At 49.0% G+C, this 18,187-nt stretch overlaps 7 protein-coding genes across 7 annotated transcripts; 6 read left to right on the top strand and 1 right to left on the bottom strand.

Moving 5' to 3' along the window:
- Positions 1 to 778: 778 nt before the first annotated feature.
- On the top strand, positions 779 to 2,219 carry MCYG_05874 (glucan 1,3-beta-glucosidase; the record flags this gene model as incomplete). The annotated part of the gene is made up of 3 exons (XM_002845959.1): positions 779 to 849; positions 916 to 1,292; positions 1,364 to 2,219. The coding sequence occupies 3 exons, from the start codon at positions 779 to 781 to the stop codon at positions 2,158 to 2,160; spliced, it is 1,245 nt and encodes a 414-aa protein (XP_002846005.1).
- Positions 2,220 to 2,534: 315 nt separating this feature from the next.
- MCYG_05875 (KapH) lies at positions 2,535 to 6,048 on the bottom strand (the record flags this gene model as incomplete). The annotated part of the gene is made up of 7 exons (XM_002845960.1): positions 2,535 to 3,599; positions 3,654 to 3,842; positions 3,894 to 4,366; positions 4,419 to 5,464; positions 5,518 to 5,655; positions 5,713 to 5,813; positions 5,884 to 6,048. 7 exons carry the CDS (start codon positions 6,046 to 6,048, stop codon positions 2,535 to 2,537), a joined length of 3,177 nt encoding a protein of 1,058 aa, XP_002846006.1.
- A 700-nt stretch (positions 6,049 to 6,748) lies between these two features.
- On the top strand, positions 6,749 to 8,313 carry MCYG_05876 (peroxisomal biogenesis factor 2; the record flags this gene model as incomplete). Its single annotated transcript, XM_002845961.1, has 4 exons — positions 6,749 to 7,048; positions 7,103 to 7,366; positions 7,459 to 7,623; positions 7,663 to 8,313. The coding sequence occupies 4 exons, from the start codon at positions 6,749 to 6,751 to the stop codon at positions 8,311 to 8,313; spliced, it is 1,380 nt and encodes a 459-aa protein (XP_002846007.1).
- A 998-nt stretch (positions 8,314 to 9,311) lies between these two features.
- Positions 9,312 to 10,048, top strand: MCYG_05877 (conserved hypothetical protein; the record flags this gene model as incomplete). The annotated part of the gene is made up of 2 exons (XM_002845962.1): positions 9,312 to 9,381; positions 9,504 to 10,048. The coding sequence occupies 2 exons, from the start codon at positions 9,312 to 9,314 to the stop codon at positions 10,046 to 10,048; spliced, it is 615 nt and encodes a 204-aa protein (XP_002846008.1).
- Positions 10,049 to 11,177: 1,129 nt separating this feature from the next.
- Positions 11,178 to 13,202, top strand: MCYG_05878 (dihydroxy-acid dehydratase; the record flags this gene model as incomplete). Its single annotated transcript, XM_002845963.1, has 3 exons — positions 11,178 to 11,327; positions 11,425 to 11,638; positions 11,749 to 13,202. The coding sequence occupies 3 exons, from the start codon at positions 11,178 to 11,180 to the stop codon at positions 13,200 to 13,202; spliced, it is 1,818 nt and encodes a 605-aa protein (XP_002846009.1).
- A 1,291-nt stretch (positions 13,203 to 14,493) lies between these two features.
- MCYG_05879 (dual specificity phosphatase catalytic domain-containing protein) lies at positions 14,494 to 16,680 on the top strand (the record flags this gene model as incomplete). Its single annotated transcript, XM_002845964.1, has 2 exons — positions 14,494 to 14,866; positions 14,942 to 16,680. 2 exons carry the CDS (start codon positions 14,494 to 14,496, stop codon positions 16,678 to 16,680), a joined length of 2,112 nt encoding a protein of 703 aa, XP_002846010.1.
- A 444-nt stretch (positions 16,681 to 17,124) lies between these two features.
- On the top strand, positions 17,125 to 18,163 carry MCYG_05880 (40S ribosomal protein S19; the record flags this gene model as incomplete). The annotated part of the gene is made up of 4 exons (XM_002845965.1): positions 17,125 to 17,196; positions 17,565 to 17,628; positions 17,702 to 17,762; positions 17,875 to 18,163. The coding sequence occupies 4 exons, from the start codon at positions 17,167 to 17,169 to the stop codon at positions 18,161 to 18,163; spliced, it is 444 nt and encodes a 147-aa protein (XP_002846011.1).
- Between the last annotated feature and the right edge of the window lie 24 nt (positions 18,164 to 18,187).

Raw genomic sequence — 18,187 nt, forward strand, 5'->3', positions numbered from 1 at the left:
AGAGCAGAGAAACAAAAAGGGAAGAAGGCATGGATGAACAAACAGGACAGGGTTTCATGTGAATCTGGCCCATAGCTATGCCAACCCTTGCCTTCCATTAACCCCCGGAGATGAGGTGACAGGATATTTTACGGTGATTGAATAAGATATCCAGACGAAGAAATGGCTATTATGGTTTATGTGATGGCTACTTGATGGCTGCTGGGAGGGGCTGGTTGCTGCCATGATATCAAAACCCGGATTCAACAACCTCTGTCGACCAAAATCCGGGGAAAAGCCAACCACAGAGAACCACAGAGATGTACCATCTGCTCTCCCCATGGAAATGGCCTCGTGCCACCCTTCGGCCGTCCGATATAATGGTCGATGACCCGGTTTTCCTTCTCCACAGGGCCAATAAGGACCGCCCAGATGCTAGTTGATCTGCGGCCACCGCAATGTGATATCCATCGATTATGATGATATCCAGACTGCCCCTGGCCCACGCTGGATCTGACATCGCACACACGACTGGCTGGCCATCTTCAGCACTATGGAGATGAATTTGTTTTGCCTTCTTTTGGGCATTGCCGATCGCTCTTGCTCGTGAAACGTGGGCCATGGTTGAGAACTCAGACCCCAGGCGGGAAGGCATAAGAAGGCCTTCATCTCGCCAATCAAGCCGGAAGAGGCTTCGACATCCATCCAACATCCAGGGCTTTTTCAACACATAAAGCCTACAGGTATATATACGCACATTCATACGTTTTAATTCCCTGTATATATATACCGGCCAAAGATGAGATTCGGATATCTCTTCGGGCTGTCACTGATTAGCCTCAGTGTTGCCTCCCCCGTTTCCACCGTTTGGTGAGTCTCTTTCCCCTGAATTTTTATCCTCTCTCGTTTTTCACCTTGCTGACCTTTTGAACACAGGAAATCACCTCGGGCTACAGCTCAGGATTTCATCCGTGGAGTTAACATCGGTGGTTGGCTTGTTTTGGAACCATGGATTACTCCATCTATCTTCGAAGAAGGGGGTGATTCTGCTGTGGATGAATGGACTCTGAGCCAGGCGCTGGGTGAACGTGCACATGATCGCCTCAAGCTACATTGGAATACCTATATCGACCAGAATGACTTCAATCGCATCCGTGATGTCGGACTTACTCACGTTCGCATTCCGATCGGATACTGGGCCGTTGCTCCTATCCAAGGAGAGCCCTTTGTCCAGGGTCAGGTGGACATGTTGGATGCTGCCATTGACTGGGCCAGACACTCCGGACTCAAGGTCATGATTGACCTCCATGGTGGTACGTATACGCAATGCCCTCCGTATAACATATATAGCTATAGGCATCTTGATATACTAACTGATATTAAGCCCCCGGATCTCAAAATGGGTTCGATAACAGCGGCAGACTGGGCCCGGCCAACTGGCAAAAAGGTGACACCGTCGATGCCACGTTGAAGGCCCTCGATTTCCTCATCCAACGATACAGCCATCAAGAAGGTGTGGTCCACAGCATTGGCCTCATCAATGAACCCTTCCCCCAGGCCGGTATCCAAGTTGAGCCACTCAAGGAATTCTACCAAAAGGGAGCTGACAAGGTCAAGAGCTCCAATCCAAATCTCGCCGTTGTCATCTCAGACGCCTTTATGGGCCCATCTAAGTGGAATGGCTACGATCTAGGTGCTAAGACCATCATCGATACTCACCATTACGAGGTCTTCTCTCCCGAACTCGTCGCCTGGACCGTTGACCAGCACGTCAAAGCTGCATGTGACTTTGGCACAAATGAACTCACTCCATCCTCCCTCTCCCCAATCGTTGGTGAGTGGTGTGGTGCCATGACCGACTGCGCCAAATACCTCAACGGCCGCCACGAGGGTGCCAGATACGACGGCTCACACAAGGACTCCAACCACGACACTGCCGTCCCCAACGGCTGCGTTGGCAAATCTGAGGGCTCTATCTCCGGTTTCTCCGATGAAGAAAAGGCCAACACCCGACGATATATCGAAGCTCAGCTTGATTCTTTCTCTCGTGGAGTCGGGTTCTTCTGGTGGACCTGGAAGACTGAGAGAGGGGCTCCAGGCTGGGACTTGGATGATTTGATTAAGAATGGAGTCTTCCCTAATCCTATTGATACTAGGACCTATCCTGGCCAGTGCCATTAGACTATTTTCGGCGTAGGGAGACACAGGCGACTTTGATTCGTTATTATTAACACTTCTTAGTATAGGATAGGTTTAGCATTGGATAGCATTGCATTATGTCTATATCCCCACACTTTGTATACAGTAATTAAATCACTATAGACAAACAGTACATCAATCATGATATCTCTTATTCCACCAGAACTATGCTATATTTTAGTATTTGAAAGCATGAATTCTTCCCCCTGGGTAGGTAATGCTCATTTTACTTTTTCTTTTATCTCAGGTATTCGTAAGCCCCAAGAAGGAAAGCAAAAATAAGGAGGGAAAAGGGGGAAAAGAAACAGGAATAATGGTGGAGGTGGTGGGTCGTGCCAACTAAACTACCTGCCCTCCTACATAATCCCCAACTGTCCAAATCCATTAACAACCTCCCCGTCAACATTAACCAGCCACTCATCTCTAAACCGGTCTGCGCCTCCGCAAACCTGTACCAAAGCCTGAAGATGTTGTCCGACGAACTCTCGCAGATTAACCTTGTGAATTGCGTCCGAGGAACTCCAGGCCCGTCGACGAGTGGTCTCAGGGGTTTCAGTGTCATCATACTTCTCGCCATGATTTTCGCTCGATGCGAAAACCAGATAATCTCCATGCCGGGCATCGCCGAGATTCACTTCTGGGCCATCTGATAATTCGGTAATCACGTCGGTCCAGATGGTTAGGTAGGATTGTAAGTTGTTGAGGAGATATGTTGGAGCAGGGGATGAAGGGCCGTTGACTGTTAGTAAGTGGGTGAGAGCCATGGTATGTAGTTTCTTCTTGTTGATGTCTCCGATGTTATCGAAGTGCGCAAACCATTCGCTGAGAATCCAGGTGAATGTCTGTTCTTCAGATGATGTGCTAATCGCAGATGTTACTGCCGATATACAGTTGCGGGGTGAAGCAAGGGCAAGACGTGCAAGGACTGATAGGTGGTCCGTTTCAGCCACGCCGTAAATAGTGGCTTGTTTCCTGTTAGGTCCCGTCGTCTGGCGGGACTCGTGCGCTCCATAGAGAGCGGAGAGGAGAGTTTCCATGAAGCCACTGCTTAAAAGAGACTTGGCGATGGCGCCGTATACGTTATCACTGTTTTCTTCAGAAGCAGATTCACCCGTTCGTATGAGCAACTCTGCAAGGTGGGGTACCAAACCGATGCGAGGAGTGACGTCTGGGCTGAGAAGACTGCTGAAGATATCAAAGAGGCGGAAGCGGACATTTTCGTCAAGAAATTCTCTGGGCGCGAGGAGGAGGTAAGATTCAGTGACCTCCAGAGCCTGCCGAACCACGTCGCTGCCGATAGCGAAAATGGGGAATATTGACGGGAACAAGGCAAGGATTTCAGGAGATGCTGGGTTTGGGGTTTCAGATAAGACAGCTGCCCATAGATCTAAGGATTCTTCAAGGAGATAAATGAGGGATTCCTAGGGTTCATGTTAACACTTATTGCGGTAGCTGGGGAGTCTCAAAGAGCATACTGAGCCAGGTTCAATTGACTGTTGGATAAGGGGTAATATCATGGAGTGGTATCTGGTTGAGTTCTCCCTCATTGAGTGGATTAGAGAAGAAAGAAGGGTTAGTATTGCTTGCTTCATCAAGTGTTCATCACCAGACTGCTCCCACAATCCCGGTAACAAGGATACGATCTGGTCGGCAAAAGGTGATATCTATGAAGAGTAAGCATGGTATTCACTCGGAAGGCCTAGAGAAGAACTTACGTGACGTTCCATCTTCACCACCGCAACCCTGACGGTCTCAAGTAGTGCCATTTTGGTCTCTACAAGAGAAGCTTCCTGGATAAGTTGCATGAGACTTTGTAGAATGGATGTTGAAAACGGTTGAAACTGTTCAGCAGAAAACTCAAACGGATCCAGAACCTGCCTTAACCGGCGACCAGCAGTCACACGAACGACTTGGTCGTTTATGGGGTCATTTTTATCCAAGAGATGTTGGAAGATACCGTATACCGATGCCTTGTCGATCTCATTTGGTTTCACAGGGACCCATTGGCCTAATATGACAGAAATTCTTCGCCGAAGAATATTGTAGCCAGGTTCTGGAATTTGGATTTCTGGTACGAGAGTAGATACTAGAAAGGAGTTGAAGTCTAGACGATTCTCCAAACATGCGGCCGCAAGACCAACGGCGGAGTAAAGCGAGTCCTTTAATAGGATATCTTTGTTCTGCGGGCCTATTCCACCATTAGCTCACATATAGATTATTGTTCGACGGGTTCCACTCACTGGCGTAATTGTAGAACACATTCAATAGCTTTGGTATGAGCAGCTCTTTGAAATTTATCACAAGGTCCAGGAACAGTTTCTCGGCACAAGACCGAATTGAAAACTCCCAGGCCTCAGTGATCTCTTCCTCTTGCTTTTCCCACTCCTCAGGTTCTTCTTCCCATTCTCGGAGGTCACTGGCTCTAAACACGAAAAAGCGGGTAACAAGAAGCTCCATGACTTGTACCACAAACTCTTCACTGAAGATCTCGGATTTCATCAAACCAACACATTGATTCTTCTCTTCTTTTGCCTGCTGATTTTGGTATTTGAAGGTGTTTGTGGGATAGAACGCAATCTTTGCACAGGCTCGGAGAAGTAAGAGGGCCTTGAGGCCGAGTCTTTCTAGAAGAGGCTTCTCCTCATCATCCGCATCACCACCCGTCCCAACTTTGAGTTGAGAGAAGTCTGTTGAGCCGTACGTCTTGCCTAGCTCAACCACCAAGCCCCAGTAAGATTTCACCATATCAACAGATTGAGGAAGCAGTCCAAACGCCGGGGGGTGAGATCTGGCCATTTCCAAATGTAGCTTGGAGAGCTGTATGACATGTTTTCCGATCAACTTTTCAACCTCCGTAGGGAAAGCAGATGGCTGTCTCTGCACTAAGGAGTAGAAATTGCCGAGATGGGTTAGCGAGAGAGCCCAAAATTCTGAGATATCAGTCTCCCTGTTTGGATGCTCGAAACCAGAAATTATCAGTCGTCTAATGACTTTGAGAGACATTAGGCTCTGTTCAACTGCCTCCAGGGCACCGCCTTCATCATCCCCACCGGATTCCAAAAAAGTACCCCATTTCTGTACCTTCTCTACGTATATGCTTGCAATAACGTGAAACAATTCCGGAGCCACTGATCGGAGTCCTCTTCGTGTTTTCTCTAGCCGCCCGGTAGAGAGTTCCTTGATAACCTGCAGGAGAATAAGGAGAGTACGCGAGAGTTGAACTGGATTAGCACCAGGTTGAATAGACGCGCGGAGATGTCCTAATATCTCAGAGATAGCTTCAGGCCTGCAATGGATTGTTAGAAGTGTCTTTTCATTTAAAGTAGACGGAGGACTAACCATTCAAGTGGGAATTCTGCCCGTAATATTTTAGCCACAATCAACGCATTCTGTAAGGCAAGTTGAGGTGCAGGCTCAACAACTCCAGCCTCTATTGCTCTCCTCTTGATCCTATTTTTCTCTTCTGCTTTTATGGCACTGCACGGGTCAGCTGTCATTTGCTTAAGCGGAAGAGCCTTAATGGCCAGAACATACTTGTCTGCTGTTTTCCGCCAGTACTTGTCTATGCCGTTCTTTAATTGTATAATTGAAAGGTATCGAACTTCGAATGGAAGGGAATAGTCGGTAAACACATCCTATCAAGATGAACGACAGCCGTTAGCCAGATACTGCTCTTAACGCAAGGGGTAAAGAAACCGAAAGTACTTGTAGAAGCGAGTGACAGCCCGGTTGTTTCCCCCAAGCCTGAAGCTGTGCCGTTCCGCTCCGAAGCTGCTGTTGTGAAGAAGAGGCCGCCGATGTCAAGGCATGTATAACGTTTTGGAGGGTCAGCGGGTTAGCTTCCCCTGGTACCTCGATAGCTACTTGCATGATGCGGCCAAAACGGAGAAGAAACACCCAGTGAGAAGAGAAAGACTTGCAGTTCCCAGAGATAGCAGAGAGTTCATATCAGGATGCCTCTCTGGAACGGTTGAAGTGACGTTGAATATCTTGATGCGGCAGAGAGCTTTTGATAAATATAAACCCCACCAACGTCGATAAAACTAAACTTTTGGGCATATTCAAACTAGAACTAGATATTTCATCGTGCAGAGTTGTGGGGGAAGCACAACGCAGTTCAATTAGGAGCCTCAGGACAGAAGCAAGAAGATGTAAGGGGATAGTTGTTATAGTATAAGTTATATTAATATATGGGAAAAGAGTTGAGAGGTTGAGGTTCTTTTTGAGTTAAATGAAAGTTTTGTACATTTATGCATAAAACCACAGCTTCTCTTCCATATCACAGCAGCAAGGCAGCAAAACATATATGGATGATATCAACGTAGACAACTCATATATCCTTCTTCGACAATGAATCTTTCCACATAAATATTGTTTAGAGAAAATATAAAAAAATAAAGATGACCATACAAACCTTGGAATGTGATGTATCACGTGACAAAAGAACCTCGGCATAAAATTAAGCCTGGAGAAGAGAAGAAGCGAAGCAAAAAGACGGCCTTTGGCTCTCGACTCAGGATCAAGCTCAATAGCTGTCCAAAGGAATCGCCAGGTCAAAGATGCTCCCGCGATGACTTCTGCAAACTTCGCTGCAGCACAAGAACGTGTTTTGGAACGGCGCCGCCAACGCGAACTGGAAGCTCGAAATCGGCTCTCAAGCAGAACATCGCGACTCCCGCCTGCAGTTAGCAACCTCCCATACCCTCTGTCCAATATTTCTACTCGCGGATTGGCATTATGGGATGTTCTAAGAGGCAGGGAAGGGACTAGACCAGCGTTCCGGGTGGGACAAGTTGACGCAGAGTTGCTGGATGAAGAACTTATTACCTTGCTCAAAGGGCAGATGGGAGAAGGATTGAAATACTTTGGTGTAAGCATTACCTCACAAGCAGCGTGTTTATTAGGACTAACGGGCTGTTGATAGCGTCACATACGGGATGACTGGAACCACGAGATTGACCTGGTACTTCGCGCGATCCTCTTCAAGCTGTCGGTATGGGACCATAACGCATCCTACGGAGCAGCACTTCAGAATCTGAAGTATACGGATAGTAGGAGCAAGGGCCCTGTTCATTCAGATCCCACCAGGTTTCAGAAGTCCCTATACGGGCTGCTGACAGTTGGTGGCCGTTATGCGTGGGATAAATGGGAGAGCTGGATAATCAACCAGGGAGGTGATTATGATGAAGTAGGTTTCCATATCTACATATTCTTAATATGTTATTGCATAGGGACCATACCTAACTGGCTAACCTCTACCAAAAAAAAAAAAAATTATAGCCACCTTCATCTAATACGCGAGCTCTATCCAAACTCACCTCGCTCATCTCCACCGCCCACTCGATGGCTGCGTTCGCATCCTTCCTCATATTCCTTGTCAATGGCCGATACAGAACGCTGGTCGACCGACTCTTATGTATGCGACTAACCCCGCCATCGATGCAGGTTAGTCGTGAGGTGTCATTTGAGTATCTAAACCGACAGCTGGTCTGGCATGCCTTTACAGAATTCCTCCTCTTCCTCTTACCCCTTGTTGGAATTGGGCGATGGCGTCGATGGGTATCTCGAGCCTGGAGAAAGACCATGTCCTCGCTCCGAGCTACAGACGAAGAGAGCAGGGAGAAGAACAAGGGTGAACTTGGCTTCCTGCCAGAGCGGACGTGCCCCATATGCTACCAGGCGCAGAACCCTACCACCACCTCGGAGAGCGATGTAATGGGCCCTGGAGCAGCGTCAGGCGGTATCATTGGCTCAGCACAGACCGATATCACGAATCCTTATGAAACCGTCCCATGTCGATGTTTATACTGCTTCACATGCATTGCGCAGAAGCTTGAGGGGGAAGATGGAGAGGCATGGGCTTGTTTGCGGTGCGGCGAGCTTGTCAAACAGTGTGGGCCGTGGAATGGAGATGTGCTTGAAGAAACTCCCCCACAACCACAGCCTGCTGCTGTCCGAAAGAACGTCGAGTTTGCCGTGGCTGAGAACCATGTTGACTCCGACACTGTCGACACGGACTCGGTGGCTCACGTTGACATTGATGATGGAATGAATGAGACCAGCCCATGGGCCGCCGTGGGCGTGGAGGAAACTGACGACACGAGCGTCCATACTGAGCTGGACTACCAGAAGTAACATTTTATCATATTATCTGCCGACTTCTCCGTTATTTAGTTACATATATTTTGCAATATCGATACCACCGGCTATTCCTTGACCTCAGTGCTCGTTCCATATTACCCCGGATTCCCGAGAACTGCAGTGTTCTTCATGTATACACACATGCGTTTCTGTTTCTAATATATTCCATACTTACATACCAATGCATCTATCATCGTATTCAATATATTGTTTATTGCCCGTCCAATAAGACTTCTCAGCGCGCCCTGCGATGGCCAGCATCTCTCTCCGTGACTCCGAAAGGGCTTAACTACCACAAATAAGTACCAGCCTGCGGGTTTACGCCCTGGAAGTACTTCTCGTTCACCAAAAGACCACCCATGGGTCTGTCAACCACGAATCAGAGACCCGGTTCATCCTGGGCTTATAAAGGTGTTTTATTTATTTGCCCGCCAAATGAACCTTTAGCGCGCACTGCGACGGCCACTATCCCTCTCCGGGACCAAGGGGCTTGCTGGAAGCCTGGCGCCCTGGGCATACATAGTACATTGTTTTATCTCGATATATAAGAGCCATCTTCGACCGCGAATCAGAAACCGCCTTATATCCTGGGCCTGGATGGGGCTGCTGTTTTGATCTGCAGGATCCCAAGGGTTTTCGCCAGCCAGGCTGCAAGATATTCTTTACCTCGAGGTAGTTTGCTTGAGGACGGAGATCTAGACAGCCGTCTCGCCGGCCATCGTTGTATAGCAAGCAAAACAACGTCATTCTAGGACGTCATATTTGAAGGCTATCCAGTTTTCCTCTTGTTTTGGAGGCGAATTCCTTTCCATAAGCAAAGCTTCAAGTCACTGCTTTATAAAGTAAAGGCCTGGTACCAGGAGTTGGGTGCTCCTTCAAGTATCTTCACACCCTTGGGATATCTCTTCGGCTCTCGGACGTACTAGAGTACATTTACAAATTTGACATAAAACTCCTCAAAGGATTTAATCCCCAACTCGACATCTCTAATCATGCCGGACGTTTCAAGCTGCGTTCGAACGGCGCAAGTGGTCGGGCTGACTGCATCTGGGATGATGGCTGGTAAGATACATTTACACCTGGCATAAGCAGCCTTTTTTCTTTTCTGAGGAAGAGACAGGGAGAGAAAAGGATTGAGGAAAAGAGAAAAAAAAAGAAAACAACTACTGACATTTTTCAACTAGGAGCGATTATCAGCTACTCTACCGTGCTGATACCCTCGATCACTCTCCCTGCCGGCTCCGGACCAGCCAGCTACGACTCCAACCACAAGCCTGGCACTCCCATCTCGCACATTGCTACCCAATGGCGCCACGCCTACAACATCGGCAAGAGCTCGATGCCTTTCTGTGCGATTGGAGCGGGCTCTGCCTACGCCTATCTGGCCTACGTGTTCCGCCACGAAACGACTCTTCGTGTAGCCGACGTGAGGACCTCGAACTGGTATCTGCTTGCCTCCGGGCTGGTGATGTCTATTATCCCGTACACGCTGATGGTGATGAGCCCGACGAACAACAGCCTGCTTTCCCGTGCCGAGGTGACGGATGCGGAGGCCATGACGGGTGTGTCCAAGGCGAAGGAGGCGGCCAGCAGGGCCAGCGACTCCAAGGCGACCAGGGAAGACGTCGAGGTGTTGAACTGGCTCAAGGGTTGGGCCGAGTTGAATGTTGTCAGGGGCCTGTTCCCCCTGGCAGCAACGCTCTCTGCACTCTATGCAACTCTATACTAGGTCTTCCGTCCGCTGCCCTCCCTCCCTCCCCATGTAACTATATAATATAAGAATAATACCAGATACATGGCATTAACTATATACAAGTAATATAGCCAGGGCTTTCGCCTTGCAGGAAGTTTTTTTTCGTATTATTCCCTCTCAGTGCAACTTTGCAGTCCTTGTTTTAAGTCTTTTCTTCTTCTCACCTTGATTTTTTTCTTTTCTTTGCTTTTCTTCCTTTTTGGCATCTTTTCTGAATGACGTCGTGCATGGTCATGTGATGGTTCTTCTGGCCAAAGAAGAAAAAAAAAAACAATACATGGTAGGAAAAAAGAATTAAAAAATATATAAAAAACTCTTCATGAAGAAAAGAAGAAAAGAAGAAAGGAAAACAAGCCATGGTGTCGTACGATCACATCTGGCTACGATCACATCTGACACTGCCGGCATGGCGGTGCAAATCTCCCAACCTCCATACGATGGTTTGGAGGCGCCCCCCTAGAGAAGCAGAATAACCGGCGGCCAGCACGGGGGGAACTCCGAGTTGCTGCGGTTTTTTCTCTCCCATCTTTTCACGATCGCTCTTCTTCCTCCCCCATCGAAAGTATATATTCAAAATCTGCATGCAAAGTTGTGCAGCCAATCCCTGCCCACATTAGGTAAAAGCCGAATAAAGCGAAAAAACAGGTGCTGAAACACGCCAATTGGCTGCTGGCTGATTCTTCGCTGACTTGTCCAACCCTCCAGGCGTTGTGCGGGACCGGGGTAGAGCCGGTGTGAGAGGTTTGCTTTGCTTTCTCGAGCACAGATAAAAAAGAAAAGCAGCAAGGGCTCGCACTTTTTCCCCCCTTGGTGGCCGTTCTGTTCGATCCGATCTCTGCACTCGATTTGTCTGAATTGTCTGGTAGTTCCTCTTTTTTTTGTTTTAATTGAATAAGAGCCTGAGGAGAAGAAGAAGGGAGTTAGCCTATGCTCCAGTAAGCCGCGTGCATATATCCATATATCCCACCGCCAGCTATAGGACCATATACAAGTTAACAATCCCTGTTCCTCTTGTTTTCTTATATAAAGAAAAGGAAATAAAAGAGAGAAAGAAAAAATAAGGAAACGGCCAAGACCCTCTTTGCACTCGATTGTAAAGCCCAATATGAGCTCTACTCAGGTTAATGGGTTCAGCGATGAGGAGAGATACATACAATTTCCGTGTGTTGCTAACGATGTAACTCGGGATGGCCAACCGGTGTTGAACAAGTACTCGCAGTTTCTCACCAAAGATCATGACTTTCCCGGAGCTCAGGTATGTTTGGCCACAGTCCAGTTCTATGTTTTTGAAAGAGGAAAGGGGGAAGAAGTGAACCAGAGCTGACGGCTGACAATGGGGAATCGAGCTATAGGCTATGCTATATGCCGCTGGTGTGCCTGATAGGGAGAGCATGAAGAACAGTCCACATGTAGGCATTGCGTCGGTATGGTGGGAGGGTAACGCTTGCAACATGCATCTGTTGGATCTTGGAAGGACCGTCAAGAAAGCCGTCACGGGGCTGGGGATGCTGGGCTGGCAATACAATACAATTGGCGTCTCTGATGCTATCACCATGGGCCATGAAGGTTCGTCAAACCAGACATCTCCATGTGGTGGGCTGGCTAGAGCTGGCAAGCTAGCATTCTTTCAACGTATCGAGGACTTGTGTGTCGCACTAAACGTTAGCAATATCTAGGAATGCGGTTCTCCCTCCAGTCTAGAGAAATCATAGCCGACAGTATCGAGACGGTCACCTGCGCGCAGTACCACGATGCCTGCATTGCCATCCCAGGCTGTGACAAGAACATGCCAGGAACCATAATGGCCATGGGACGCCATAACCGACCATCACTGATGATCTACGGTGGTACGATCCAGATTGGCTATTCCGAGGTTTTGCGACAGCCAATCAACATTTCGACGTGCTACGAGGCAGCGGGAGCTTATGCGTACGATAAGCTCAAGCAGCCAGACGATGGCGGCGACCAGAGCAAAACCAAGGACGAGATAATGGAGGACATCGAGAGGCATGCCTGTCCCAGTGCTGGTGCCTGCGCTGGAATGTTCACGGCCAACACCATGGCGACTGCCATTGAGAGCATGGGGCTCTCGCTGCCCGGATCATCGTCCACTCCTGCAACTGCCCCAGCCAAGATGAGGGAATGTGTCAAGGCCGCAGAAGTCATCAAGGTATGCATGGAGAAGAACATCAGGCCTCGTGATCTTCTCACGAAGCGGTCCTTTGAGAACGCGTTGGTAATGACAATGGCAATGGGTGGAAGTACCAACAGTGTGATCCATTTCATCGCCATGGCTAGGTCGGCCGGCGTTGAACTGACTCTCGACGATTTCCAGCGCGTCAGCAACAAGGTCCCCTTCATCGCCAACCTCTCCCCAAGCGGGAAGTATTACATGGCCGACCTCTACGACATCGGAGGCACGCCATCCGTCCAAAAGCTGCTCGTGGCTGCGGGCTTGCTTGATGGGGGCATTCCAACAGTGACGGGCAAGACTCTTGCAGAAAATATAGCCTCCTTCCCCTCCCTCTCGCCAGGACAGGATATCATCCGGCCACTAGACAACCCTATCAAGGCTACCGGCCACCTGCAAATCCTGCGGGGGAACCTTGCTCCTGGTGGCGCTGTGGCCAAAATCACTGGGAAAGAAGGCACCAAGTTCACCGGCAAAGCTCGAGTGTTTGATCGTGAATCGGAGCTGAACTGCGCACTCTCGCGCGGCGAGATCCCACGAACAGAGAACCTGGTCCTCATCGTCCGGTACGAGGGCCCCAAGGGCGGACCTGGCATGCCAGAGCAACTCAAGGCTAGTGCTGCGCTCATGGGAGCCAAACTGACCAACGTCGCCCTTATCACTGATGGACGGTACTCCGGCGCCAGTCACGGCTTCATCGTAGGCCATATCGTGCCTGAAGCTGCCGTGGGCGGTCCGTTGGCCATCGTGCAAGACGGGGACACCATCACCATCAACGCAGAGACGAACGAGCTCTCGATGGATGTGAGTGACGAAGAAATCGCTGCAAGGCTGAAGAACTGGACACCGCCAAAGCCGCGCGTAACTCGAGGCGTCTTGGCGAAGTATTCTCGATTGGTGGGAGATGCATCTCACGGTGCGATGACCGATTTGTTTTGAGGCAGCATTTAATAGCCACTGTAGCAATGCATGGGGGCAGACAAGCATTTAGGTATTATATAGTAGACAAGCAGCATAAACCACGAAAGAAAAACCCCAAAAAAGGAGAGAGAGGGAGGGAAGGAGAGAGTTATAATATAGAAAATCGGATGAAATAAAAACCCCAACCCTGACCTTGTCTTTTAGATGAAAGCAAAGAAGGGTGTCTCGGCATGAAATTCAGGTCATGTCCATGTTCAATCAGGGGGGGGTTTTTTATTGTTGATCGTATTCTCAACCGGAGCAGCCGTTGCAGCCGGATGATGGCGATGGATGATGAGCCCGCCTTGTCATGTAGAAGATCCATTAAGCCCATCAACGGCTAACAGAGCGCTCTCGTAGGTGTTTGCAAGCCTTTGACGTCGTGGTGGTTTGTCTGTCGTTCTCCGTCAGTAGTTGTCCATCTCATCGGGGGGGAAACGCACAACAGCAGAGCAAGATTACACCACATCGCTAGTCAAGCAAGGATTGATATAAACAAGAGAGCAGCTGATATATACTTATTAAACGGTCAGAAGACAGGCTGTCAAGGCCGGAATATATAGGGACGGGGGAAAATATAGCATCTGGCATCTCTCTTGGTGGAGATTGAAGTCGGTTGTTTTTTTTTTTTCTACTCTTCATCGTCTTTAACAGTCGAAAGTAACTATATCAGAGTATGAACGTCCCTTGCCTTGCTCCTTATATATTACATCCATGCCGACCAACGAAAAGCGAGCAGAAAAGCTGTAAAGCAAGGCTGAGAGAAGGTCGCACTCAGCCTGGATTCTCTCTCATACATCGTACTAGCCAACGTCTCCCGCTGGCCCTTTTGCCTGACGTGCCGTCCAAAGCAACGCTCGCCCAGCCTGTTATAGCGCAGAGTGTGAGCCTGTGGTAGTACGTTGGCAGAGAGCTGACCCGCGGATAGCTGCTGTCGACGAGGTTTCTTTTTCAAGTCGCTAACTATTGATTAAGCAGCTGGAAGGCACCGGCTTGTTGGGTGTGGTGCTGCCTACCTGTAACTACGCGACCGCCTTGCCAACAGGAAGAAAAATCGCCCGTCTTTCTCTCTCTCTCTCTTTTTCTCTCTTTACAATGGCTTATTCTCCGTCTACACGCGAAGCTCCTCAAGAGACAGTGGCCTTCTAGCAGGAAAGTGACTCGGCTTGTTCTCAGCTGACATCAGTGTTTCAGCTTAAGAAACAACTTCAAAGTCTACGGGGACAGTCATATACATACCCACATCCTCCCTTCTCCCAGAATATAGACCATGGCGAGCGGCCGGATACCAAGGATAGGACTATCAGGCTTGGATGGTCTATTGCAGAGTCTCCAGCTATCGTGTTACTACCATGCATCGCGGCTGATGCATTATCTCTTGGGCCTGAGGGAACGGCTTGGCCTAGGCCATGCTGCAGACTTTGGCTATTATCAGGTTTCTGCTACGATCGTCCTGCTCCTCGTAGGCGGTGGAATCGTCTCATGGAGGATAATGCGCCATCCATCTGGTGTACAGCGTGTCTATAACGACGGGCGCGTGCATACTCGGTCAGACCGGTTGTCAGAGACTAGCCATCAGAGTACTACAGACAACAACAGTCTCTCGGGTACAGATAACTCTAGAGAGAAGCTTAAGCGCGACGGTATGTTTGAAAATCTTGGTCTGGTTAATCATTACATACTTTCCAGGTTATGGATTTCTCACTCATTGATAATAGGGGAGCATGATGTGGACCCTGGCATATTAAAGAAGCACTCTTCTTACTGCTCCTATACCACTTCTGTGGCTACATATCCAGAAGTCCGCACATTCTATTACCCACATCCTCACACTGACAAGCTCCCCACGAAACCAAAGGTACTACCGCTACTGGTATTCATTCATGGACTGGGTGGCTCCATTTCCCAATTTCACCATCTGCTACACAGCCTGATAACTATTGGCCCATGCTTCGGTATCGACCTTCCTGGCTGCGGGTTGTCGTCATTCGCCCCACGGGATTGGTCTGCTTATTCCATCGAGGCCATGGCCGAGCTTCTGGGCAGAGCGATTGAACAGCGGAGGGATGCGTCTCGTGACCAAGACGTTATTCTCATTGCCCATAGCATGGGTTGCTCAATAGCGGCTCTACTTGCATCCCCTGGATCCGGGCCTATAGCTGAATTGAGGAAGCACATCGTTGGGATAGTTGCCATCTGCCCTGTTGCTGAACCCCCTACCAAGGATGTGGTTGCCTTTTCTAGAAGGATGTTACATATACCTGGCTTTTTATTTGATATATGGCGCTGGTGGGACCGCATGGGAGGAGTCGACAGCCAAAGCGTCCGCAGGCTGGTTGGGGAAGATGCTGATCCGCAAACCCGTGAGCTCCAGCACCGATATAACCAACAAAGCCGCACGCCGGTCTGGAGAAGGATGGCATGGGGCGCCCTTCCAAAGTATAATGAATCTGGCCAGGCAATCAGTGGGATTCCTGGGAAGGAAGTATGGGAGAAGATCCATATCCCCCTTTTCTTCGTTGGGGGTGAATCAGATGCTATCACAAAACCAAAGGAGGTCTTAAAGCTTCTACGTTATTTCGTTAAGGATGAGTCTATTAACGAAAGCAGTCCTGATTTACAGGGCAATGACATTGCCATTGGAATGCTACTTCATAACTTTGTGCAGGTGCCTGAGCCTACAAGTGACCGACGTATTCACTATAAGGATGCATCCTGGCTAGCTGCTCCGGATGGCACGCAAGTCATAGACACCTACGTGTTTCCATCTCCAGCGTCTCATGCCCTGCTCTTTGACCGAACCACATACAGGACGCTGTCAGGCCTTATCCAATCATTTGTTGCCGGGAATATAGACCTTCGTCTGGCCCTTGGGTGGCAGCTACAGCACCTGACCACTTCTGGAAAATGGGATGTCAAAAATCTCGTCAAATGGCAGGCTGTAAAGCCGGTATCCGACCCCATCGGCCATACCTTCGTTGCCATGAAGACTTTGCGCGAGGTGGATCCTCACCACTCTCCAAAGCCGTTCCTCGAGGATTGGTGTGGCAAGATATATGCTGTAATTGATATCAGCCATGAAAGCCCAGTGTATGACTACTCGCAGCTAGAGCTGGGAGGGATCAAATATATCAAGCTCCCGACTGTCTCCAAGATCCCACCGACGGCGGACGAGGTGAGAGAGTTCGTCAACACCGTCTCTCAACTGGAGGACGAGATTTCGAAAGCAAGTGTAAATCAAGAGTCTCATTCTCCCCTGAGACCACACATCGCTGTCCATTGCCATTATGGATACAACCGGACAGGGTTTTTCATTGTCTCATATCTGATTGAACGACTGGGGTATACCATCCCGGAGGCGCTGGCGGAGTTCGAACGGCAACGCCCACCTGGTATACGTCATGAACACTTCATCGACACCTTGCATGTGCGCTACACCGTCAGGCAGCCAAGATGAGGGTCTTGTTGAAGCTGGAAGAAGCCGGCTTTTTTTTTCTATCTCGTCTTTCTTTTGTATTGTACACTTTGGGTTTGGAGCGACAGCGTCATGGCTTTAGGAAGAGCCTGACACCATGTAATTCTTTATGGGCTTATGATACATAATTACTCCTATAGATTTCGCTACGAAGTCGATTTCACATCATTAATATAAGAATATGCTATTCTCTTTCATCTTCCTCGCCGGCCAAAGTAATATCACGTGATGCACGTGACTTTCTAAGCGAATCCACTTTTTTGGATTCCACACAAGGTCAAGTCTTGGCGCACACCAAAGGCGAGAAAAGCGACTTGTTGAAATTTCGAGCATTGAAAGCGAAAAAAAGATATCGAGAGAACCGCTCCGTGTGCGCGACGAACAGACAAACCTCACGCCCTCACTATACCGAATCCTTCATCTCCTTCAACGACACAGTTTGTTCCTTCGGTTCCAAAAGTTGCAATCATGGGTGGCGTTACCGTTCGCGATGTCGATGTAAGTTGGTTTCCAAAGTCGATGGCTCATCGTTTTCTGCTGCGTGGGGATGGATGGCCAATACCGGACGGACACTTCTCGATGATATTATAGTCATGGTCGAAAACATACGGGGAACATTCTTCCCCTGGATCGAGTGGGATTTCATGCGCCGAAATGGTATAAGGTGGTGGGATGGGACACATCTAGATATTTCCGTTGACCTAGGTTGTCCTGCGATAGTGAAGGCTTGAACTGGGTGCTTCAAGGGATGCTCATGGGGCCCGTCCAACTCGTAGAAGGCCATACCTACGCAGCAAACGAAAGAGGACTTGATGCTGTACATGTGTTTGAGATATCACTAACATATTCGTTTTACTATTGTCCAGGCTCAGAAGTTCGTCGAGGCATACTCTGCTTTCTTGAAGAGACAGGGAAAGCTCCCGATCCCAGGTTCGCCATTTCCGCCTCAATATACTGCGTCATATTTAGAAAATGGAATATTAACGGTTATTACATTTTATAGGTTGGGTTGATACCGTCAAGACCTCTAACTCCAAAGAACTTCCCCCTCAATCCATTGACTGGTACGAATTTTCCCTTCCAGTACCCAACGCCGGGTGACCGAAGCCAAATCTCTCTATACTTTGCGCTGGAGACTTATTCTTTCCAATACTTACCTATTTCCTGACGCAACAGGTACTACGTCCGTGCTGCCGCTGTTGCTCGACACATCTACATGCGCAAGACCGTCGGTGTCGGTAGCCTACGCAAGGTCCACGGTGGCCGCAAGAACCGTGGCTCCGCTCCATCCCACCACGTCGATGCCTCTGGATCCGTTGACCGAAAAATCATGCAGTCTCTCGAGAAGATCGGTGTCCTCGAGCAGGACGAGGACAAGGGTGGCCGCAGAATCACCCAGAGCGGTCAAAGAGATTTGGATCGTATTGCTAGGACGACCATAGAAGAGGATGAGGATGACGAGTAAATTATCAATGGGGATAGTTTGGTG

Source organism: Microsporum canis, genomic scaffold (genome assembly GCF_000151145.1).
Source record: "Microsporum canis CBS 113480 supercont1.5 genomic scaffold, whole genome shotgun sequence".
NCBI lineage: Eukaryota > Fungi > Ascomycota > Eurotiomycetes > Onygenales > Arthrodermataceae > Microsporum > Microsporum canis.